Here is a 25629-nt window from a genome sequence, read left to right on the forward strand (position 1 = left end):
GGTCCCAAAAAAATGAATTCGAAAACTCCAAGCTTAAACGACCCGGCTAGGTCGTTCATTGTGCAAACCAAACGATGTACCCACACCGTTTGGACTAAGTCTCAAACGGTATAACATCATCGTTTTGACTAAAGTCCCCAAACGACTTGGTCACATCGTTTGAGACTTAGTCCAAACGGTGTGGCCACACCGGTCAAGAGGCCAAAAAACAGAACTTTATATTTTTTCAAAGTTCAAATCTCAAACGCCAAAAAATAGAATTTTATATTTTTTCAAAGTTCAAATCCCAAACGGTTTAGTCCAAACGGTGTGGCCATACCGTTGGAGACTTAGTCCAAATAGTTTGGCCACACCGTTTGGGATTTGAACTTTGAAAAAATATAAAGTTATGTTTTTTTGCCACTTGACCGGTGTGACCACACCGTTTGGACTAAGTCTCAAATGCCAAAAAATAGAATTTTATATTTTTTCAAAGTTCAAATCCCAAACGGTTTAGTCCAAATAGTGTGGCCATATCGTTGGAGACTTAGTCCAAACGGTGTGGCCACACCGTTTGGGATTTGAACTTTGAAAAAATATAAAATTCTATTTTTTGGCCTCTTGACCGGTGTGGCCACACCGTTTGGACTAAGTCTCAAACGCCAAAAAATAGAATTATATATTTTTTCAAAGTTCAAATCCCAAACGGTGTGGCCACATCATTGAGGACTCAGTCCACACGGTGTGGCCACATCGTTGGGTTTGCACAATGAACGACCTAGCCGGGTCATTTAAACTTGAGGTTTTCGAATTCAATTTTTTAGGACTAATGGCACACTTGTAATATTTGTTTTTTTTTGAATTTTTTGAGACCAATGGCACACTTGTAATAATTGTTTTTTTTTGTTGGAGTCTGCCCAACACAATATGGGGTCTGTCAATAACAAATACCTTTTTTTTTTAAGAAAAAAACCTGGGACTATACCTGACTACCTGTTAATTAAGTTGGTTTTTTTTTTTTTTTTTGCTATGTAAGTTTAAATATATTAATAAAGAGAAAAATACAAAAGAATGGTTTGAGTATGGGAAAACCAAACTTTGATTCTAACCAATATGTTATGTGTACTCCAACAATATTAGCCTATTCTCACAAATTTGCTATAGAGGTTTTCCCATCGGATAAGCTATGAAGGCTTTCCTTCAATGATGATCGAAGCATTTTTTTGCAAGCATGCACTTGTTTTTGACAAGATATCAGCTGCAATGTTGGCTCTCTCTATGTGTGAGTAATGGAAAGGGATTGAAGTTTCAACCGCATGCTCTCCATCTCGCTTGTAGTTCCCAAATGATTTCTCCGCTAGTGAAAGAAGCCACTGCTACAGTAGAATCAGACTCTACCCAAATTTTTAACCAACCTCGTGCAATCGCCGTTTCCACACCCAAAACGATAGCATGACACTTTGCTTTGTAACTGGTGCTGACACCTAAGTTCTTATGAAGAGTAATAAGAAAATCACCAGTAAAGTTTCTGAAGGTTACGCCTATACCTGAAGGACCTGGATTGCCAAAAGAGGCACCATCATAATTCAACTTTACTATATCCGGCTCGGGAGGGATCCAGAAACAAGATTTCAGAGTAGGTGGTGGCTTAATTCTGAAATTAATGTTCCAAAACATACAAAAGTGTCTATCTCTCGCGGTGTCATCCATGTGGGCTTTGGAGAGATGGTCAGTGCATAAGATGTGGGATCTAATTGCTTTTTTTTTTTTTACAAATATCCACATTAGGAGTAGAACCTTCAAAAACAATTTTGTTTCTATGCTTCCAACTCGCAACCATACCTGCCAATAATCCTGAGTTCCATGCTTGTTTCAAGTACGGACTCCAGAAAGAAGACAACATAGACGCTTCATGGAAATTAATGAGGGGTTGTGACATATGGAAACAACTTGAAAACCAAGACCACAATTGGACAACAAAAGGACATTGCCATAAGATGTGGTGAAGAGATTCAACAGATTGAGAACAAAAATGACAACAAGAAGCTAGTCTGATTCCCATTTTTTGTACGCTCTCATCAGTAGCCGCACATCCATTGATCAACTTCCAAGCAGTAGTAGCAACTCTAGGGTGAGTATGCGAGTTCCATACAAGTTTTGACTAGGAAACAATGGACTTTTTTTTTCCTTATATCATCGAATGCTGATTTGGTCGAGAATTTTCCTTTGATGTCTGGGCACCAGACCTTGTAATCGCTGTGTTGAGGATCACAAGAGACGTCTGGTATGATTATAAATGACGCAAGCAATTGCATAAAAGGTTGAGGAATGATAATATCATTACCATTGACAATGATACTCAACTTAGAGTTGTAACCTTTTAGCTCTTGATCAGTAAGATCTAACACATGTTGAAGAGAGAAATTGCCTAGCCAATTATCCCTCCAAAAATCAATTGATTCTCCGTTGCTTATAATCCACTTGTACCTTGTACTGATTTCTTCCAAAGCTTTTTTAATTCCATACCAAATCGAGGAGGGTTTATGATATTGTGTCAGAGAGCTATCTCTACTTGTATACTTAAGCTTCATAAACTGTGCAAAATCATCTTTCCCATTGGTTATAGACCATGCCAATTTCATAAGCATTGCCATGTTCACCTCTCTGAGTTTACGAATGCCAAGGCCACCTTCATTTACAGGTTTACAAGTGTTCTCCCATCTCACAGTAGTGGACCTTTTAGAAGAAGGATCCCCAGTCCAGAGAAAGTTACGCATAACTCTTTTAGCTTCTTTAATGATACAAGATGGCCATCTGTAGATTGACATATTATATATGGGCATACTACAAAGAACATATTTGATTAGAATTGCTCTACCTTAGAAGGAGAGCATCTTTCCTTTCTAACTAGTCAGTTTCTTCCTAATTTTATCAAGAATTGGAGAGATAGTAGAACGCTTGACTTTTCCATATACCATAGGTACCCCAAGATACTTCTCTGGCAGAAAACCTTCAGAGAATTGTAGTTCATTAAGGACCCTGTTTTTCCTGAGCATGGTAAAACCTTCAAGAAAGATTCTAGATTTGGCTTTATTAATGTTCTGACCAGATGCCAATTGATATCTATCAAGGAGTTGATTAATATATCTGAGACTTATGCTGTCACCTTTAGAGAAGATAATCATGTCATCTGCGAAGAGAAGATGACTTGAAGATGGAAAGCCTTTGACAATAGTAAGAGGCTTAATAAGATTCTGCTGTCTTAGAGAGTGCATGCCCCTACTAAAAATGTCTTCTGGTATAGCAAAAAACAATGGAGATAAGGGATTTCCTTGCTTTAAACCCTACTCATAGGGAAGAAGCCAATAGGTCCACCATTGAATAGAATAGAAAGATGAGCAGAACTCATAATAACTTTGATCTAATTGATCCAAGCTAGTGAGAGAAAAACCCAATCTACTCATAACCTGAATGAGGAAAGACCAACTCATAGAGTCATAAGCTTGTGTGATGTCGATCTTGATGGCAACATTGCCTCCTCTTCTTTTAGTCTGCATCTCATTAAAGAGTTCAGAAGATAGCCCAATATTAGATTGAGAAGACCTACCAGGAACAAAACCAGCTTGTCTCTTAGTAATAATTTTTGAGGCTATCGAGTTAAGCTTAAGCTGTAGTAGTTTGGAAATAATTTTCATGAGAAAATTGCCACAACAGATGGGTCTAAACTTACTAAGCTTCGTTGCATCTTTTTCCTTCGGGATCAGAGATATGAAGTTAGAGTTTATGCCATTTGGTAATCTGGACTGGATGAAAAAAGATTGAACAACTTCACATATGTGTAGCTTGATGATAGGCCAACATTTGTGGTAAAAGTGACCTTGGAATCCGTCTGGACCAGGGGAACTGTCAACTTTCATGGAAAAAACCACTTCTTGTATCTCCATATAATCAGGAATAATAGTGAGAGAGTGATTATCTTCATCAGTAACTAACTCAGGAGTGAGTCCTAAGAATTGATCATCTTGAATCACAGCAGTTTCTGTGAATTTGGCTTCATAAAAACGTACTATATAGTCTTGTATTTCCTTCGGGTATGAAAGGAGAGTGTCCTCTTCAGTTATAAGCTCTGAAATTATAGATGCCCCTTGTCTTAACTTACACATGTTGTGAAAGAAAGCAGAGTTCCTATCGAGTTCTTCATCAAAGTTTAATCTACTTTTTTTGCCTCTATAGACTTGCTCTGTTATTTCTTGCTGTGGAAAGTTCATTCTCTTTAAGAACTGCTTCGTTGATAAGATTTTCATCATGATTATCTTGGTCTGCAAGAGTTTGAGCTTGAAGAAGTTGTGCCTCTGCCATTCGGATATTATTGTCTAAGTTACCAAAAACTTCATGGTTCCATTTCTTCAGGTCCAGCTTGAGTCTCTGAAGTTTTTTTATCACTCTCACCAAGGGTGGTGCAAATAAAGGCTGACTCCAACTACTTTGAATTAATTCCAAAAAGGATGGATGGGAAATCCAGATTTTATTGAATCGAAAAGGGATATTTTTTGGTTTAGGCACACAAGTTTGCACACCAAGTAGAGGGGCATGATCAGAAGCATGTCTAGGACCCACTTTGTACCTCCACCCATTGCATTTCAAGCTCCAGGTAGCATTAAAGAAGACCCTATCCAACTTAGCAAAATAGTTCAGTTTGGTTTCGGTTTTTTCTCAGGTTATACATTATTATTACTAAAATTATGTTTTTAATTACGTAACCAATATAAAAGTTGGTTTTTAGCGCGACAATAACACTTGTTGTAGTCCTAAATTCAATAATCTTTGAAAAATTTCTAAAAATTTTAAATATATCTCATAAATTGTACGTACACGTGTATTAACTTGCATTTCAAATCGGACACTTGCATATTATACTATACGCACATACATACGTTCTATATAAATATATATCACACACTAAATTTTAACATGTAGAATAAGTCTATGTACTACAATAATTGTTAGCATTGCATGCATTCGGTATCATATATATACATGTATACATGTGTAATATATCAAACATGCGCATTTGTATAAATATTATCATGTACACGTTTATTAGTTAATATATGCCGTCTATTAATTAATTCATACGTTAATATATACAATTTATTGGTTAATATTATCATGTATACATACATGTAGTAGTTGACATTATTATTAATATTTTTAATAAACGTGTTCAATGTAATGTTATAAAATATGTATTTAATAACATACATTCACTATTATGTTTCTCCAATATATTTAGTAAATTTTTACACCTAAAAAAAAAAACTATATATTATAATGTTTGGGTTTGCATTTATTTAGTGTAATATAATACTAAATTTTATATATCAAAATCATAATAATCGGTTCCGGTTTCGGTTCGGATACTCAATGATTTTTTACTATTCGGTTCTAACAGGTTCGATTTTTTATCGGTTCGGTTCTTAAAGACACTTTTAATGAGTCTAACATTTTAGGACCAAAAACCTCTACGATTCCAATTCCGGTTTGGTTTTGGGTAATCGGATACCCATACACACCCCTTACCAATTAATTTTTAGGAATAATAATTGAGAACGAATTTGTGGACAGACTTGTCCACAAACATCACATTTTTATTGGTCAGTTTAATATTTGGGCAGTTAAATAGTTTTTTCGGGCACCTACTCCACCAATCAGCAGTTGATGTCTTGTGAATAACAAATAGTTGTCTGTCTACAAATTTATTCTGATAATAATTCCAGTCCAATCCAGTGAGCACATCACTGAATATTCAAATTAGTGAAATTACACTTGCTGCATAGTCAAAGTGTGGGGATTGGCAATTTAGCATCAGGAAGAGATTGGTCTTTGGGCCCAACTAGTAATAATTTAGACAATTGTGAATGGTTTGGACTTTTAGTCAGCATATCTGGACAACCCAATAGCACGAGCTACTGAATAAAACCCAAGCGGGCTTTAATGGCACAAAAGCCTACTGGCAACTAAAGCGTGAACCAAGCTTTGAATTGGGCTTAAAGCGTGATGCACAATTGTCCTTAACGTCTTAGCTGCGGCATTGTCGGGATTGTTTCTTACGTTCATATCAAATGCTAATGTACGTTCAAATTTAGTCGAGAAATTCATTATCCATACTTGTGCAATTGATATATCTCCTTTTTTTCCATTTAGTTATTTGTCATTTGTTTTATAGCAAGATAATTAGAGAAGGTATATATAATATATACTCAGGTTGCCGTTTGAGTCTTTCCTGGGTAGAATTTCAAGTGATTAAAAAGATATAAGCCGATTAAGCCCGTGTAATACAGGCATCAGGCATGTCATGCGTCATGACTCAGTCGGGCTGAACCACACCCAACATGCACACACATCCGATGATCTGTTCACTACTATTAACCAAGGCCTGTTTTCAATGTTTTCCCTATATTAAGCCTATTGGGTCTTGGAAGTTGGAACTGCTGTCCTGATCGCATTGACTCCGTAACTGTGGACTGCAGTAGAGTATAGGTTGATCTGTGTTTGATAAAAAATACAGCTAAGTAGTCGTGGATGGCATCCAAACAAAGCATTAAATGTCTCTTCACTGGAAACAAGGTAGTATGAATGTATGATAAGCCTTTTTAAATCGAAAGCTCCATTTGCAGTTTTTCAACAATTGGTCAATTTAATAATACTGGCCCAAACATTATTAGATGAGAGATCCGATTGTTAAGATCAACATCTGTAACTATCACCACCAATAATTTTGAAGTCGTCACTGAAGAAAACCCTGCCTCTTCATATTTTGCCTATTTAAGGACTAGACTAATTTGTTACTCTCTATAATAACTCATTAATTCCTGCAGTCCTGCTCTATAGTTTCTCCTACACCCTTCAGTAGCAACAATATGGAGCTCTTTTCACTTTCCATGCTTTTCCTTCTTGTGGCTTTATTCGTTTCACTTCCATTCTTGTTCCTCCTCGGTAGAAACAAGTCCAATTCATCTACTGATAACACCTTGAAGTTCCCACCGGGGAAGACTGGATGGCCTTTCGTAGGCGAAAGTCTTGAGTTCCTTAACTTGGGGCGTAAAGGTACCCCGGAAAAATTCCTCGAGGATAGGATGCAAAAGTTCTCTTCTAAAGTCTTTAAAACTTCATTATTTGGTGAGTCCTTCGCAGTTTTATGTGGTCCAGCCGGTAACAAATTCTTGTTCTCCAATGATAATAAGCTTGTTACATCTTGGTGGCCTAGTTCGATCAATAAAATCTTCCCTTCTTCATTACAATCATCAGGTAATGAAGAATCCAAAAAGATGCGTAAAATGCTTCCAGGCTTTCTTAAACCGGAAGCACTTCACAGATACATTAGCATAATGGATACCATAGCCAAACAGCACGTAAAAACCTATTGGGATGACAAGAAGGAAGTATTGGTTTTTGATCTAGCCAAAAGCTACACATTTGCTTTAGCTTGCAAGTTGTTCATGAGCATAGATGATCCCATTCAGTTAGCGAGATTTGCTGATCCTTTTAGTCTTTTGGCATCTGGAATCCTATCAATACCAGTTAATTTACCCGGAACACCATTTAATAAAGCGATTAAAGCGTCCACTTTTATAAGAAAAGATCTTCATGAAATAATAAGGAAAAGGAAGGTGGATTTAGCGGAGAATAGGGCGTCGCCCACACAAGATATACTGTCACATATGTTGTTAGCAACTGATGATGATGGAAAGTTTATGAATGAAATGGACATAGCTGATAAAATTCTTGGTTTGCTCATTGGAGGTCATGACACTGCTAGTGCTGCCATTACTTTTGTTGTCAAGTATCTTGGGAGCTTCCTCATGTCTACAATGAGGTACTCAAAGGTAAGCCTTGTTGCCTATAACATATAATCTCGACCGTTTGCCATTTGTTCAATTTATGAAACAGGTTTAGTCAGGAGGAGTTATCTAAACCATGATGTCCAGCAAACATCAGTTTAATTGGAGCTTCCTAGTTGTCTTTTTCCAATTTTTACTCCCCCATTTTTTCTAATAAGAACCATAGTGGCCGCCTAGCTGAAAAATAAAATTTTAAAAAGGCTTCCAAATTTTATTGGTACCTCCTAAGGAAAATAACATACTGCATTATAACAACCAGATAGTCAAGATGGTATCTGTCCAAGAACATTCACGCCAACGACTTAGATTTTAGGAGAGTCGATATCCAAACAAATATTCCCATTTGACTTCTTCACCCTCTCGATCTCTTCCAAATTTTTAACACCATCATCCCAATCAATCGTTGCCTTTAATCCAAGGAGTCGCGTGCATACGCTGATACATTCGCGTATCTTTACATGGGTACTTTTAGAACGAAGTACGTAACCATACTAGAAACGCCAAATTTTGTTCCCTTGGATATGTCATCGATCAATATTCCAACGTTTTCTAGTGCAGAAATTTCAAAAGTTTAGAAGCGGTCCATAAATTATAATCTGTTTTTGACAATATATAGAGCAAATGGAGATCATAAAATCAAAGAAAGAAGGAGAATTGCTAAATTGGGAGGACATTCAAAAGATGAGATATTCATGGAACGTTGCATGTGAAGTGATGAGACTCGCACCTCCTCTTCAAGGAGCCTTTAGAGAAGCCATAACTGACTTCACGTACGAGGGATTTTCGATTCCAAAAGGGTGGAAGGTACTTGATATGGATGAAACTTGTGTAACTTTTTTTTTTTTTGGAATAGAGTAGGGGTTTATGGCTGAACCCAACTTGTGTAGCTTGATATATTTGTTGTGTAACATTTTTTTTTGCGTACTAGGTAAAATACATGTATTTGACTGTAAAATTATATATTTTTTTTCACAGTTATATTGGAGCACAAATTCAACGCACAAAAATGCGAACCACTTTCCTGATCCTGAAAGCTTCGATCCTTCACGATTTGAAGGAAATGGACCAGCTCCTTACACATACGTACCATTTGGAGGAGGGCCACGGATGTGTCCTGGCAAAGAGTACGCTCGGTTAGAAATATTGGTTTTCATGCACAATGTGGTAACCAAGTTCAAATGGGATAAAGTACTTCCTAACGAAAAGATAATTGTTGATCCAATGCCCATGCCAGCAAAAGGTCTTCCGGTCCAACTCCACCCTCATATTGTGAATTTGGACAAAAATTGACTCTGTTGCACTCTTTAAGATCGGACATCTTTTCTTTTTCAAAGCTCTTCAATTAAGAAAAACCAGTGTCCCTCATTTTGTGTTGTTTGCTTTTTTTGGATTCAGTATTCAGTGGTGTTAAAGGGTTAGTATTCAGTGTTTAGTGACCAGAAAAGTTGTTTGTTTTTATTTTATCTTCAGTGTTCAGCGCCAACTTTGGTCTTTAGCGTTCTGCGGCAATCTTCCTTCTGAATGCTGAATCTATTTGTTTGAGTTACAAACTTCCAGCCTTGCCCTTTCATCTTCAATCATGCTAGAGAGAGAGACAATGAGGTTTTTTCTCTGTTTATGGAGAGAGAATAGAGATACGAAGGTTTTAGAGAGAGAGAAGCGAGAGATAGGGACCCTCGTTAGCAATTCGGGATGAGTCCAGTTCCTCTATAACCGGGTACAGAGATTTACCACACACACACATCTCGTATCTCGGCGCACACCCAGTTCCTCTATAACCGGGTACAGAGATTGATCTCTGTACCACACATACACACATATCTCGTATCTCGGCGCACACACACACATCTCGGAGCACACACATAGGTATCGAGGCACACACACACATCTCGGATTCGGATCAACGGCGAGATAACACAGTTACAGAGATGATCTCTGTACCCGGTTGTAGAGATCTCGAGTCCATTCGGGATACGTCAAAAATTCGGTACGATTATTCGGTGATTCAAAAAAACGGTTCGGTTAAATATTCGGTCAAAATTTTGCAATACGACAATTATGCGGTGTTTAATTAATACGCGTTTTAAACGTTTGGTTGCAAAAATTTGGAAGTAAAAAATTCATGATATTATGTTAGTAAATATTAATAATAGTTGTCATTCTTTACAACATAACAAACATATCTAAACAATTTAGCTACAAAAACATTGAAACCAATTGAATGGTCCACATAGTGACATAGGTACTTTTATTTATTTGTTCTTTGATTGAAATTACTGTTCAAATTTCAAAATACACACACCATGACATGACAATTTAAATATTGCCCAAAAAGTATAAAAGCAAAGTTTTTGGATTAATTTATCACTAAAAATGTAATAATTGGGGACTTAAAGTAAGAGTGAAGACATAAAGTACATAAAAAATAACAAAAGCGCAACCGAATTTTCATTTTTTTTAGCTAAATTTTTTAGCCGAATTTTTGAAAAATTCGCCAAAATCCGTATTATACGTTTCAAGGCAAAAAATCGCGAATTATTCCGAAATTTTCAAACATTCAGAAGTATTATACGTTTTGCCCTTCAAAAATTCGATTCACGAATAATTCAGCGAATTGCTAACAGGACCAACAATTGGTTGGGTGGCTATATGATACAATGGTCTTGGATGCTACAATATATTATTACAATTAATTTCAAAGCAAGGCCTATCCCATTTTTTTATTTTAATTTTTGAGAAAATTGAGCCAACAAGAACTTTTCCACAAGAAAATGGTTTACCAGCTGCCAAATTGCCCACATTTTACAGTTGCAAATTATGAAAATTCAATTCCAAGCTCAATTTTCACACAGATTAAAGCTGATGCCAAATTGCCCAGGTTCGACCTATTGCGTAAAATTGTTTATTGGTAAATGATTTTTTTTTTTTTTTTTTTCTAATTACTTGGCATGAATCGAAAAAGTACTTTTTAAAAAGCTTATTAGGTAATATCGTCAAAAACATTTGTATTCAGTATTCAGAGTGAGTTTATGTAAACAAAATACAAACAAGTTTTCAACATTCAACATTTAGAGTTCAGCATTCAGAGGGTGGACACATTTGTTGGAGTTATCCCTCACATGAGAAAGAAAGAGAAACAAGTACTGTTCGTGTGAATAAGTCAAAGCGCGCACGCGCTCATATTGGTCGTGACTAAGGCGCGCCCGTGCCCTTGCCGTGAAAAGGAAGATAGTTTTTTTTTCAGCCTCTCACGAAACATGTCTACTGGAGTTTGGGAACTGGAAAAATAAGAGAGTGCCCCCGCGCGTGCTCAGATTGGCCTTGCCAAGAGTGCCCCCGCGCTCATGCCTGAACAAACCGAGTTCTGATTTTTCTACAGTAAATACGAAATTTTGCAGACGTGCCGAAATTTTAGATTACTATAAAAACAAAAGTTAGGTTTTGGAAAACCAAGACTTGAATAGAAGCTCAATTTTGAGAGCAATCAAAATTGAGAGAAAACCCTTGCAAAGAGAAAAACTTGTAAAGAGAGAGGAGTAATCTAGTAAGGTGGAGAGACTTGAGAGGAGTGATTGTAATCTTCCTTCTCATACTTATAAAAGGATTAGCTATTGTGGAAGTAGGCATCATTGGCCGAACCACGTTACATCTTTGTGTTGTGGTATACTGGTATGTTTTACTTTATCTAATATTTCTATTGCTTGTTTGTGATAGTTATATCCATAGTTTAGGTTATGACTGTTGGTTGTAGTTAAAATTTAGATTTTTTGAATTGGAGTAGTAGATTGTCCAAGTGCAAGCTATCTTAGTGGGGATCGATTGGTATCGTTTTCCCCAACCAAACCGATAAAAAATGGTTTGGGTTTTAGTAATTTGGTTTGTCCTCCACCGACCCGAAACCGAACCAATAAGATATTGGTTTGGTCTCCACCGAACCGATATGAACCCGAATCGATAATATAATTTTAGTAATATTTATGATTAATTTTGTATATGTTTATCAATTGTGTAGTTGAAATTAATTAATTTAATTTAGGATTTAATTGATTTTATAGTTTTCAGGTTGGGTCGGTTTGGGTTCGGTTTGCAATATATCTTATCAGTTCGGTTTGATTTTGGATGAAATGTAATATTATCGGTTTGGTTCGGTTTCGGGTTCCCAATTTTATTATTAGTTTGGGTTTGGATTTTTCAGAACCTGGCCCAAAACGATCGATCCATTGACAGCCTTAGTGGCAACCGAATTGGCTTGAGCAGGCTTGGAGGGATAGCCATGCAGTTTATAACAAGTACCAATATGATGTCCAACTTTGTTGCAATGATCACAGAAGGCCGGGTCGTGAAGAGAAGGGGTGTGCGCTCTTAAGTTATACTGAATTATAGGGCGTGCAGTGCGCCCGGGTTTCGTACCACTATTGCTTGGCTGAGAATTGTACTGCACAGGTTTTGTATAAGGTGGGTCTAGGTGGGCTTTTTAAAGTGAGTACTCAAGGCAACATTGTCTGGAGCAGAAGGAAGAGATAGTGTATGGATTTCTTGTTGCTTTTCTTCCTGTTAGATCAAAGAATAAATTTTGGGCATACGAGGAAAGGGATCCATTAAGAGAATCTGACTGCGAATGGCCGGATTTAAAACGATCATTAAGGCCTTGCATGAATTTCATGGAACGACCATCTTCAATCTCTTTGGCAAAAACGGATGCGTGCATGACCACAAGTGCAAATAGAAATAGTAGACAAAGAACTTAATTCATCCCATAAAGATTTAAGTTGAGTGAAGTAAACAAATACCAGATGATTGTCTTGTTTGAGTAGAGTGACTAACTCTTTCAGTTGAAAGACCTTGGGTGCGTTAGTCTGTGAGAAAAGTTCACCCAGATCCTTCCAGATTTCGAATGCAGAGTCGACATAAAGAATGCTCCCACGGATGTCTGGAGTAACATAAATGAGAATCCATGAAGCAATGAGAGATCATCACATTGTGACCACTTTGCTTTCTCTTTGGGAGTAGAGGGTGGCATGATGGAGCTATTGAAAAAACCAAATTTGTCATTTGCTTGAAGTGCTCTAGAGATAGATCGCAACCATGCAGGATAATTGTCACCCGATAGCATAGGAGACACTAGAACAACCGTGGGGCTAGTGCACAAAGAAGGGTGTGTGGATCCTTCTTTTGGCTAGGTCCATTTACCGCAAGGCAGACATTTAAGGAAACTAAAGAGATAAAGATGGAACCATAAATCAAGGGATTTGGCCATAAAATAAGGAACCGATTCCTTATTCCCAAAAGGATAACCCCAAATTATGAAGAGGAGGTTTCTCAGCTCATACACACTCTCATCTTGTACAAATAAAGATCATCATTCTCAAGGGAGATCTTAACTCTTGTAACCAACTAGAAATCAAACACCATTAATGAAGATCAATGTGGATGTAGGCATCTTTTTTGGCTGAACCACGATAAAGTTTGTGCCTTGTACTATTTATCTTTCTTGCTGTTTTACGTATTATTTATGGCGTTGTGTGAAAAATGGATTATCTTCATCAACAAAATATGTGTCGAACCAGTTTAAATTTGGTCCTGACAGTGGCACCGTATGTGGGGAAAAGACGAGAAGTCAATGTTCTCTCCACGATTTATCAAATAAAAAATCGGAATCTTCATTAATGCCTTTTGGATCAGATCAAATACTCTAGTATATATCCAAGTTGTTATCTATCAGTCATATGGTCTACATGTTACTGGGCTACATGTGAGTGGTACGGTAATGATTTGCTACTTTGAAATAGAGATGCGAAATCTTGCATCATGCTTTACTGATTCAAACCCGAGAACTCCAAATTGATCTCAAGTACCAGCAACAAAATAGGCAGATAACTCTAATGTGATCCATGGTTCTCGGGTATAGGTGCAAGTGTTATCATATCAGATAAGTACCTCATTCTCCAATCATAATATTTAGTATGCATGCTACCAAGTGACTTATTGTTGATATTCAAGTACGCCTGATTTCTGTCACTATTATTATGTGATGTCCCTTAGCTTGTTTATTCAAACTTTAGAAAATTTCGTATTCATTGTCAAATATTAAGGAGCCTAGCTTAGTTTAAATCCACCTACATATGGAGAGCCCCATTTCATAAACCTTTCCAAATAATGTTTGAGTACGTAAATTCTAATAATGTGGATTACATTTCATGTTTTGATATAAAACATTACTGTGTATTCTTGTGATTAAGAATAAAAAAATAATTACTCTCCACATATATATATATATATGTGTGTGTGTGTGTGTGTGTGTGTGTGTGTGTGTGTGTGTGTGTGGCTGAGGAGTGACGACCATCTCATTTGTGTGAAAGAAACATTTTCTATATATCACATAAAGTTATTTGAGGCTTGAGCCATAGTCTGGACAAAACCAACACTCACCAGTTAACGTTTTATCCAGAATAGCATTGGTGGTTGAGGACCTTACTTGCTATATATTAGTCGACAAAAGCAACACACAGTTGTTAGAGTAGTGATTCATGGCCATATTCTTCCTATGGTTACTCATTGCAACTTCTTTCATTTTTATTGCATGTAAACTCGGTCGTCGAGTAGCTTGCTTATTTATTTATATGCGAGCCCAACCTACCAGGTGGGGGGCTAATTCTTGATGTTTAAATCACTTCGATTTTGACCATATTTATTGCATATATTTTCTTGGTCTTTTAACGATTTTTGTAGGAGGTCTCAAGCGCTTCCTATTCTACTCAAGTCTAAGAACATGGGTGGATACAAAGAACTCCATCCTACAAACAAGTAGCGGCATAAGAAGTGATGATATGTCTCTGCCATTGTGCTTATAAGAGCATATCTTCGTTGGTTTTTCTACGATGCAGAAGAGAAATCAAGGACATCTTCTACGCCCTAGGCTAACATTGCGCTCTATAGCTGTAAGACTCACTTATGTTGTCGAAGCACTAGGGGTCTAACCTCAGACACCTCCTATGCCCCACGAGTTCACAGGCTCCGGGCTCATGACTTGCCCACTCCTCTAAAGGTATACGGGGTCTAACCAGAGACACCTTTTTACACTCTGCGCGGGCACACAGGAAGTTCTGGACCATGACTCACCCATGTTGCTAAAGGGACATAGGGATCTAAGCTAAGATGTCTTTTATGCCACATGGGTACACAGAAGTAACTCCGGCCTACTCTTTCCGCACTATCTGAGGATTCTCGAACACTCGAGTCATAAATTACTCAAGCATCCGAGAAGGGGGATATGTGTGGACCTTTCTTTTAGCTAGGTCCATTTACCGCAAGACAGACATTTAAGGAAACTAAAGAGATAAAGATGGAACCATAAATCAAGGGATTTGGCCATAAAATAAGGAACCGATTCCTTATTCCCAAAAGGATAAGAACCCCATTATGAAGAGGAGGATTTCTCAGCTCACACACACTCTCATCCTGTACAAAGAAAGATCATCATTCTCAAGGGAGATCTCCACTCTTGTAACCAACTAGAAATCAAACACCATTAATGAAGATCAGTGTGGATGTAGGCATCTTTTTTGGTTGAATCACGACAAAGTTTGTGTCTTGTACTATTTATCTTTCTTGCTGTTTTACGTATTATTTGTGGCATTGTGTGAAAAATGGATTATCTTCATCAACAAAATATGTGTCGGACCAGTTTAAATTTGGTCCTGACAAAGGGATCATCGGATCCTGGAGAGGAGTCAGCATTGGTATTAATTGGTGTTGATGAGTTCAGCCATTGAGAATTAAGAAAAGGCAGAAGCTTTGAGAGGCTAGGATTAGGGTGTTGGATCGTATTTAGTCTGATACCATGATAAGATGAGAATAGAATGAAGAGAATATTTTACTTGATTAATTTCTATGGAGTACACAATGGTATATATAGAGTTTATAAGCTCCTAAATCTATCAATCCATATATATTGTTACTATACATGTGAGTAGAAATTTAGAAACAAATTAGAAACAATATGTACAAATGGTGGATATTGTCCATTGAATGGGAAGGGGTGTGCGCCCTCGAGTTGTACTGAATTATAAGGCGTGCACCCTCTTACTTCTATTAGCTTCCATGATTTCTCCAAGACACTCTTAACAAAAGTAAAACCATCATTTTGTCCAGAAAATAACCAACTAAAACATCTTTCCACTCAGCCACTCCATCAATTAGATCCTTAGATACCATAGTAGCACCATCATTAATAATTGGGGAGAAACTATTCAAGATGGTGGTGGTTCTTATAGCACTTGGTTTCTTGAAAAGGGAACTCCATGACATATATTAGAGTTGTTACCTGTAGGAGGAACACTCTCCATGATGCTAACGAAGCACAGAAATTAGAGATCAGCTATCTTCGATCTTCTCAGTTGGTCTTCATACATTACCATAAAAAGAAAGAAAATGGAGAGAAAAAGAGGATAAGATTTCCCGACCAACTAATTTAAACTATACGATTAATTTAAAATATATTAAGTAAGTATTTGGGGGCACTAGATCAAATGAGTAGAATGTATTAAGTTACACCCTTTCTCAAGCTTAATGTTCCCACAAGAGACATTACCTACATCAGTATATAACGCATTTAGAGTTCATTCCTAGGGAAAAATTTAGATGGTATAATATGGTTTGGGGTAAGATGGCAATGCCGGCCTAGTCACTCTTTCTCACAACTTAAGTTGTTTGCTGGCAATGAAACTTACCTGCTAAAGACAGACTAACTAAGAAAAAGGTCTTGCAGAACTCATCATCATGCTGCCTATATATGTAACCAATCTAGGGAGAACTCGAAGCAATTATTTTTTGAGTGCCCATATAGCAAGGCCATATATATGGAAGGAAGTAAAACAACAGCTGGGGCCGGGTTCAAACTAGGTGAAGTTAAAAGTATTTTTAGTGACAAATGTTTACTGGAAAGACTATCATGGCCAAGTACAAAAGCTCCTCTCAGAAGCACTGCAAGTGGGTGAAACCGGAACAGGGTACATATAAGCTCAACCGGAACCGGAATAGGGTACATATAAGTCTTAAATACCATCATCAAGGCCGGAGCTTCAGGCACGCTTCACCATAAATGTCCTTAACTCGTCATCATGGCGTGCACGTGACCTGAAGACCTAGATCTGACCTGATGCGTGCGAGCCGGAGGTGCGAACCCCTTGCCTATATAAAGAGGATGATGAACTATGTCTGACCTAATTCAAGTTCCCCCCCCAGAGAGAGAACTTGATACGTAGGCAGTTTGTCCATACGAACTCGGTCAATACCATATTTACACATCATCTCCCTCACTTAATTTCTTGAATATGTAGGGTAAAACTAAATATAACCTTTGTATTGGCACCGTCTGTGGATCGAATTTCTTGAAAATTTATCTAATCAGAATTTACATAACTTCTAACAATCTTCTTAGATTCCCAAATTTTCAAGCCCATGAAGCATGGAAAACCTTCAAGAACAAGTACAGAATATGGCTACCCAGATGAAAGCCATGATCGGTAGCATCGCCCAGCTCCGACAAGAGAATGCCACTCTCAAAACCAAGGTTGATTCACAGAACCCGAACGGAGTTACTGCTGAGGGCGGGATTAGCAGATTAATAGCCTCTCCCAGTAGATTGAACATAGCAATGGAAAGAAGGACGCCACCCAGGTCATCCATAAGATGCTAAAGACGTACTGGGCATCACCTTTCACACTCGAGGTACTCAGTAAAGCCTCCCCTCAAGATTTCATTCAGCCTAGTGACAATCTTCTTTTTGTGTGTGAGATGGTATATGGATGATGTAGATAGATGATGGTCGTTGAACAAAATAGAAGCGTATCAAAACCTAATTATCCCTCAATAAGTAAAGGATGAGTAGGGTATCGTTCCACTTTTAAGTGTATGTTTATATGAAGGTCATGACTGGAAAGGGGGTTTGAGGGATTAAAAGCTATTATTATAGAGATTTTAGATTCTAATACTAAGCTAAAATAAACTAAACTATTAAGAATTTATAAGAAAGGGAATTCAAAAGATTAGAATCCACCAATATTTTTGATTCAATGACCTTTTGCTTCATGGTTGTTCTCACAAGTAGACTACAATTAGGCAATCGAGCGAGTGCCGATGCCCTCTTGGACGAAACATCGTTAACGAATAACTCTACTTAAGGTTGTTCCTATGTTCATATTACTAGTATCTTCTTTCCTTTTATGTGAGTTTGGGCAGCTATTCAATGAATCAAAATCTAAGGCAAACACAAGGAATACTTCCCTTACTCTAAAACACTACACAACTAGAAGAAAAGTAGAGAATAATAGTATAATATTCAATTACAATAAATAAAACCCTATTCTAGCATGATATTCGATTGCAATAAATAAAAGCATGTCACTAGCAAATATTCAATTGCAATAAATAAAACCCTAAACTAGCATGATATTCAATTGCAATAAATAAAAACCTTAATCTATACTTCCATCCCCTGGTCTGGGCAATGGAACTAATAACTAAAAACATAAAGAACTAACCTGATTGAAAAACACCATGAACCAGAAGAATCATTAAACCTTAAGCACCGGCTTCATCTTCTCCCTTGAAGGAGAAGATTAGTCTTCCATAAAAAAGGAAGAACACGAAGAACGAGAAGAAGAAGAGTTGAAGAACATAAGACTAGAAAGACTAATTTATTAAGACTCAGCTAGTTAAAACCAATATTTTATTATTAATCTCTCTTTGCCTCAAGTTCTGGAGACAAGAGTATAAGTGAATTGGCAAATTACATGAGGCACTTAGGTCCTCTATTTATAGAGGTTACAATGAGCTCTAGAAGCATTCCAAACCGTCATTTGTTTCCTAATACAAATAAACTTCTTTCAGAGTCCAACTTCATCTCCAAAACTGAGAAGGAATTAGCTACAATGTTGATTCATGTGTCTAGACGCACTATTCATGCGTCTCAGACGCAAGCAATGCGTCTGGATGCTCAATCCATACGTCCCAGACGCGTTAGCCAATTTTGTCTCTTCTGCTCTATTTTTCTATCATCTTTTGTGGGTTTTGGTCCAAGCAACGAATCCTTTGGCCTTGGGCTTCCAAATAGGCTTTAAAATAGGTCCAAGTCGCATCTTTAATAGCTCCAATTCCTTGGCCTTCTCCATGATTGTCCACGGGCTTCCCATGTGATCCTTAATGCTCCGAATTGCTCCATTTTACCCTTTTTTCTCTAATATTCCACAAAACTCTCTCTTTGACCTGTAGAATTATAAAACATAACTTATAAACACTATTAGTCCACTAAGATGGCTAAACAAAAGGCATAATCGAGGGTTAAATTACACTTTTTGAGCACTTATCACAACTCCCAACTAGCCTTTTGCTAGTCTCTTAGCAAATAAGATAAAAAAATAGATAAGTTATCAAAATCACATCCTAATAACAAAAATAAAATTCTAACTCACTTTTGCAGGCATCGCGATTGCATTTACCATATGCAACAAGGCTTTAAACCTTTAAGTTCCCTAAAAAGGACGAGTTATAGTCTCGTGAGGGTTTTCAGGTGATATACCCACAAAATCAATCAATAGCATGTTCAAGAATGATAGCATTTTTCAGAGAGAGAAATTCCTTACCCACTTAGTGTTTACTCTAACAGACAGTCTCCATTGCTAACTACATTGCTGCAAAGACTCATAAATTATAATGGGAGATAGTAAAAATTGACAAAATTTGTACTCAAGGCTTATGTGTGTACTTAGTCAATCTCCTATACTCTCCTATCCAAGAAACGGAATCCCTAGTTTACCAAAGGTAGATAATCTCGATTTTCAATCCTCACCGGTCATACTCTCAGAAAAGAATCTCTCAGAAGATGGTCTACTATTTTACCTCATGTATGTGGGGAAAAGAATAATGCATACGAACATCCCACATACTACCTTAAAAAAGACTTGAATAAAAAGTAGTCTCATGGAAAGAATGTCAATCACATATGAAGTGTCGGGTCCTTCACTTTAGCATCCTCTCACCTATTCTAGACTTTGTACCATCTTTGTAGTGATAAGTCATGGGTTGTAACTTGGCTTGGGTATTGGTTTATGAAGGAAAGGTAAAAAAGGATTCTATGGTTGTTTTGAAAAACACTAAGGGTTTTGCTTCATTATTTGGAAGATTTCTTCAAATTTTGTATTGAGAGAAATTTTTCCTTTGTCTTAGCTTTTCCATCCATTTCTTTTTTTTTTTTTTTAACTTCGGTGGTATATCCTTGATTAGTACTTTGGATATGCTTGTTTTCCACTAGCTTCTTTCACTTAGAAACAGAATGATGGTCTTCATTGTATCTCTACGGTATTTCCTTGTAATCTTCCTTTTTGTGCTATTTCTTCCTCTTTGTGCCCCTCGTATTCTCAGAAACATATGGGTATGGCTGATAAAGATTTTGGCTATACTCCTTGTCTGGAGTTGGGTGACGGGTAAAGGGTTTTATGAAAGAAAATGACTTATTGTAAGGCTCAAAAGGGTTTAACATGATGGTCTTACTAGGTGGGATAAAGGCTGAATGGGTTCACTATTTGACTTATCAGTATGATACTCTGTTTCGAATATACTACAAGACCTAATGGGTATCTCCCCAGTTGATGGGGTCACTTCGTGATTAACCAAATCAACAAATAATGAGACTATATTACAACGACATAAAGAACTGAAAGATGTTGAGTCACTAAGACTCGGATTTTTCGTAAGAACTCTCCAAAGAATGGGTATAAAGCTCAAGTCTCACGGCTAAGTCTAAAAATTTTCCTTCCAGTTTACTAGGGGTTTAAATCTCACTTCTAGCAAAAGTACACAAAACTGACCAAGTAATATGGTGGTGCCTTGATAAAGAATTCTATCAACAAGAACTATGTCCGAGCATAATAAATAGTCTAAGCGGTAATGAAATAAAAAATATCAACTATCTATCAAACTCAACACTAAGCAGTATAGAATATATATCTCAGACTCATCATTGAAATTCATTTTTCTCATGCTACTGATATAGAAACAAAAATATTTTTGTTTTTGAAAACTAATTTTCGAAATTCATTTCTCACCCTCCCCCTACTTATGCATGCATTGACCTCAATGTATAAAGAAGTAAATGAAATGGATGAGAAAAAGGTAGGATATTACCATTGATGCTGAATATCAGAATTAGTTCAAGAAACAAATTTTTAGGTCTTTTTACGTCAGATCCCTAAGACGTAATGTGAGTCTTTTAAAGTCAGATTCTCAAGACTTTTGAGTCTTTTATAGTCAGATCCTCAAGACTATATATCATGCATTATCAGTTTGGAGTGAGGAGATCAGATTTTCTTACCCAAATCTGACGAATGTTTGGAGGACGAGGAGGTCTCACCTTGTGGTTTATCAAAAATACTCCTTGATATGCCGGAAAGATTGCTAGTGAAGTTACTTCTCTACCTTGAACTATTTCAGGTCTGATGATTATGTGATAGGCCTTGTGGTTCCTCTGTGTAGAAGATTGACAAAAATCTTTCTTTCTAACAGGACAATAATATCTGATGTGCCCTTTACCACCACAGTAATGATAATAGATATCTGGCTGACTGCGTTCAAGGTGGGCGGTAGACTGGTTCACATACTTCTCTCGTTCAGACAATGATGGTGTAGAAGAGGCTTCAACAGTGCAATGCTTCTTATCAATATGGCCCACTTTCTGCTTCGGAAGACTCATTTCAGTTTCTAGATTCTGTTGTTTTTCCAAAACTTCTTTAAGCTGATTCTCTAGTAACTGATTTTTCTGGGCAGAAGTCTATTGTTCATCTTGAAATGTAGAGTTCATCTTCTCAAGGTATGATACTCTCTCTGCCAATTTTCCATTATGCTCACTTAAATCCTGAATTTTCTGCAGAGATTCCAAGAACATGGCTAGCAACGCCTCTGTGGTTGGGTTCTCAGGTTCATCATAGTTTTCTGTAGATTGAGCACTCTCAATTGTATCTTTGAATGGGAAGGATTCTTGTATCATGCTATCAAGTAAGTACACCTCTCCCCCTTCGGTGTCATCACAATCCTTATGCAATAGGTGAAAGATATTTATGTCCATGGACATCTTACCAAAATTGATCTTCATTTCACCGTTGTGACAATTTATCAAAGCTTTTGCGATAACGAGGAAAGGTCGGCCTAGAATAATTGGAATTTTATCAAAGGTCTCCTGGGTGTCTATCACAATGAAATCCACTAGATAGTAGAAATCGGCTACTTGAACAAGAACATCCTCAACTATGCCTCTGGGAATCTTGGTAGAACGGTCAACCAACTTCAATTTGACTTTTGTAGGCTTTAGGTTCTCCAGGCCCAACGCTTGGTACACATGATATGGCAAGAGATTAACACTAGCACCAAGGTCTAAAAGAGCATTACCCGTAACTTTTTCTCTTATCTTGCATGATATTGTAGGACTTCCTCGATCTTTGAGCTTGACTGGAGCTTGCTGATGGATAATAGATGTTATTTGTCCAGCTAGAAACACTCGCTTTGGAACATGAGTACTTCTTTTTATGTTGCATGCATCCTTCAAGAATTTGGCATATGATGGCAACTGCTTGATTGCTTTGAGAAAGGGGATATTGATGTTATCTTTCTCAAATGCCTCCATCTCTAAAAATTGCTTGTCCTTTTTGCTTTGAACAAAAACATAGGAAAAGGTGCCTTTGGTACAAACACATCAGCATGTGTCTGCTCTTCTTTCTCTTCAGCATTCTTGCATATCTTGTCTTGGTCATCTTGATAAATGGGAGTGGAAAGGATTTCTCCCACTTCCTTTCGAACTTCATTTGAAATCTTGACCGATTGCTCTGTAGCAATGTTATCTTGAGAAGGTAAGTCAACCTTGTTGTCTATCTTCAATCCTGATCTGAGAGTAGTAACTGAGTCGACATGATCATGGAGTTGATCGGTACTAGCAGTTGTCCCAATGTGGCATACATCTTCACTCTTCGATATTGGTTCCAATAAGCTAGGTTGAATGGCTTGTGTCTTTACAGACAAAGCAATAGTGAGTTGGTCGACCTTGGCCTCTAGAGACTCCATTCTAGAACATTGACTTGCCTGAGATTCTTTGGAGATTTGAGGACTGTGCAAGAAGCTCTAGAACACTTTCAAACTTCTGATTTTTCTGTGACAACAAAGTAATTGCATTCTCCAGGTTGGCAGGTGCGGCATAATTTCTCCTAGGATCTGGCACTAACTCTTCACTTGTATTGGAATTCTGCTGAGAGTAAAATTGTTGTTGAGGAACCAACTGTGAAGCTTGACTTGTCTGTGGAATATAACTTTGATCTTGAGAACCTGGGGATCCAGCGTTCTGTCTCCAATAATTACCTTGAAAGTTATTACCACCTTGGTTAGGCCTCTGAAATGAGTTCACATTGTACTCTCCAACTGATGCATGTTGATAGTAACCAGGACATTCTAGAGTTGCATGAGAAGTGTCTGAACAGACTTCACAGTATCGGCTAGCTTGCATGACTGGGGGAGATTTAGATTGAGACTTGTTGATCTTGGAGGGATTCATAGAAAACTGGTTGAATTTCTTACTCAAAGTTTCAATGCTGGTGGCCAGGCTGGCCAATATAGACTTCAGTTCTTGATCTGATTGTTCATGTGCTTGGTAACCAAATTGCTTTGGCTCCCCCTCTATGCTAGCAACATCCTCGTTGCTAGTAGTCCATTATTGTGTTTCTTCAGCTAAATTTTCGAGAAAGTTGTAAGCTTCCTCTCCATCCATTGATGTAAACTTGCCTTTGTGCATTGACTGTATCATCTGCTTGTTCATCATTGAGAGTCCTCGATAGAAAAAATGAGCCAGTGTGCTCTTGTTGTATCCATGATGTGGACATGAGACTAGCATATTATTGAATTTCTCCCAGCTTTGATGATATTCTTCAGTCACCTTCCCTTTGAAATTGCTGATGGCTTGCTGCATGGCATCTGTCTTCTGGGGGGGGTAGAACTTGTTCATAAACTTTGTTCTCAATTTCTCCCAGTTATCTATTAAATTGATTGGCTGTGCAGTTAACCATTCAGAGGCTTTACCTTCGAGTGAGAGCGGGAATAAAATGATCTTGATACTCTCATCCCTGATATTTTGGTTCTTGAAAGTTCTGAGGACTGATAGAAATTTGTTCATGTGAACATATGGCTGAACATTGTCTGAACCATTGAACTTTGGAAGCATAGAGATTACTGATGCTCTAAGTTGAAACTGGTTAGATTTTGTCTCTGGAAAAACAATACTGCTTGGTGGATCTCCAATGATTGGCGAATAGAAATCGCATTTCGGCTTCTTTCCTCTCATTGTGCTTTGCATGTGTGGGATAGCCGGGATTATTCAGGTCCACAACACCTCCATCATTCGTCGCGACCATTGTATCAATCCTGTCTAGTATTCTTGCTATGCGAAGATGATGAAAACAATCCTACTATGCTTGAATGCAATTAAACTAATATGCAACTATTCTAAATTATACTAATATGCAAAACTACTTTCCTTCAACTGGGTTGGGCTTTGCAGCTAGTATCTCGCCCGTTGTCTAAAGTTGTCTCTTCTAGGGTTATGGTGAATCACTTGGATTGCTTAAGTACCACGGCCCACAGACGATAGTCCATTTGTCAAGATTCAGACAAGAAACACTAGAGTTTGATGTTTCGCTGTGTTGGCTTACAACTTCAATTGTTGAAAAGGCCCTAAATGCAATTATACTAGAAAACAATAAAACTAAACTATGATGCAACTATACTAAGAATGAAATAAAAAGAATGAAGATTCGACTAACTTGGATGGTAGATCTTATCTTCGAGATGTCCTTCAAGCTTCTTTCTTTCTTAAAAAGATGGATGATGCGGCTAAAATTACCTAAATATCCAAAGTTCTAATCTTGAAAGAAAACGTTAAACATAAATAACTTAAAACGGCAGCGGCGCCATTTGATCATGTTCCAGAGCTACAATTAATTATATCCCCGGCAGCGCCGCCATTTGACAATCTTCTTTTTGTGTGTGAGATGGTATATGGATGATGTAGATAGATGATTGTCGTTGAACAAAATAGAAGCGTATCAAAACCTAATTATCCCTCAATAAGTAAAGGATGAGTAGGGTATCGTTTCACTTTTAAGTGTATGTTTATATGAAGGACAGGACTGGAAAGGGGGTTTGAGGGATTAAAAACTATTATTATAGAGATTTTAGATTCTAATACTAAGCTAAAATAAACTAAACTATTAAGAATTTATAAGAGAGGGAATTCAAGAGATTAGAATCCACCAATACTTTTGATTCAATGACCTTTTGCTTCATGGTTGTTCTCACAAGTAGACTACAATTAGGCAATCGAGCGAGTGCCGATGCCCTCTTGGACGAAACATCGTTAACGAATAACTCTACTTAAGGTTGTTCCTATGTTCATGTTACTAGTATCTTCTTTCCTTTTATGTGAGTTTGGGCAGCTATTCAATGAATCACCATCTAAGGCAAACACAAGGAATACTTCCCTTACTCTAAAACACTACACAACTAGAAGTAAAGTAGAGAATAATAGTATAATATTCAATTACAATAAATAAAACCCTATTCTAGCATGATATTCGATTGCAATAAATAAAAGCATGTCACTAGCAAATATTCAATTGCAATAAATAAAATCCTAAACTAGCATGATATTCAATTGCAA

General features: G+C 37.3%; 1 protein-coding gene across 1 annotated transcript; it reads left to right on the plus strand.

The window, feature by feature from the left end:
* Window positions 1–6784: 6784 nt before the first annotated feature.
* CYP716A2 (cytochrome P450, family 716, subfamily A, polypeptide 2) lies at window positions 6785–8648 on the plus strand. Its single transcript, XM_086599219.1, has 2 exons — window positions 6785–7865; window positions 8497–8648. The coding sequence occupies exons 1-2, from the start codon at window positions 6900–6902 to the stop codon at window positions 8512–8514; spliced, it is 984 nt and encodes a 327-aa protein (XP_086455345.1). The 5' UTR covers window positions 6785–6899; the 3' UTR covers window positions 8515–8648.
* Window positions 8649–25629: the final 16981 nt, after the last annotated feature.

This window comes from Coptis chinensis, chromosome 3 (assembly GCF_015680905.1).
Source record: "Coptis chinensis isolate HL-2020 chromosome 3, ASM1568090v1, whole genome shotgun sequence".
NCBI lineage: Eukaryota > Viridiplantae > Streptophyta > Magnoliopsida > Ranunculales > Ranunculaceae > Coptis > Coptis chinensis.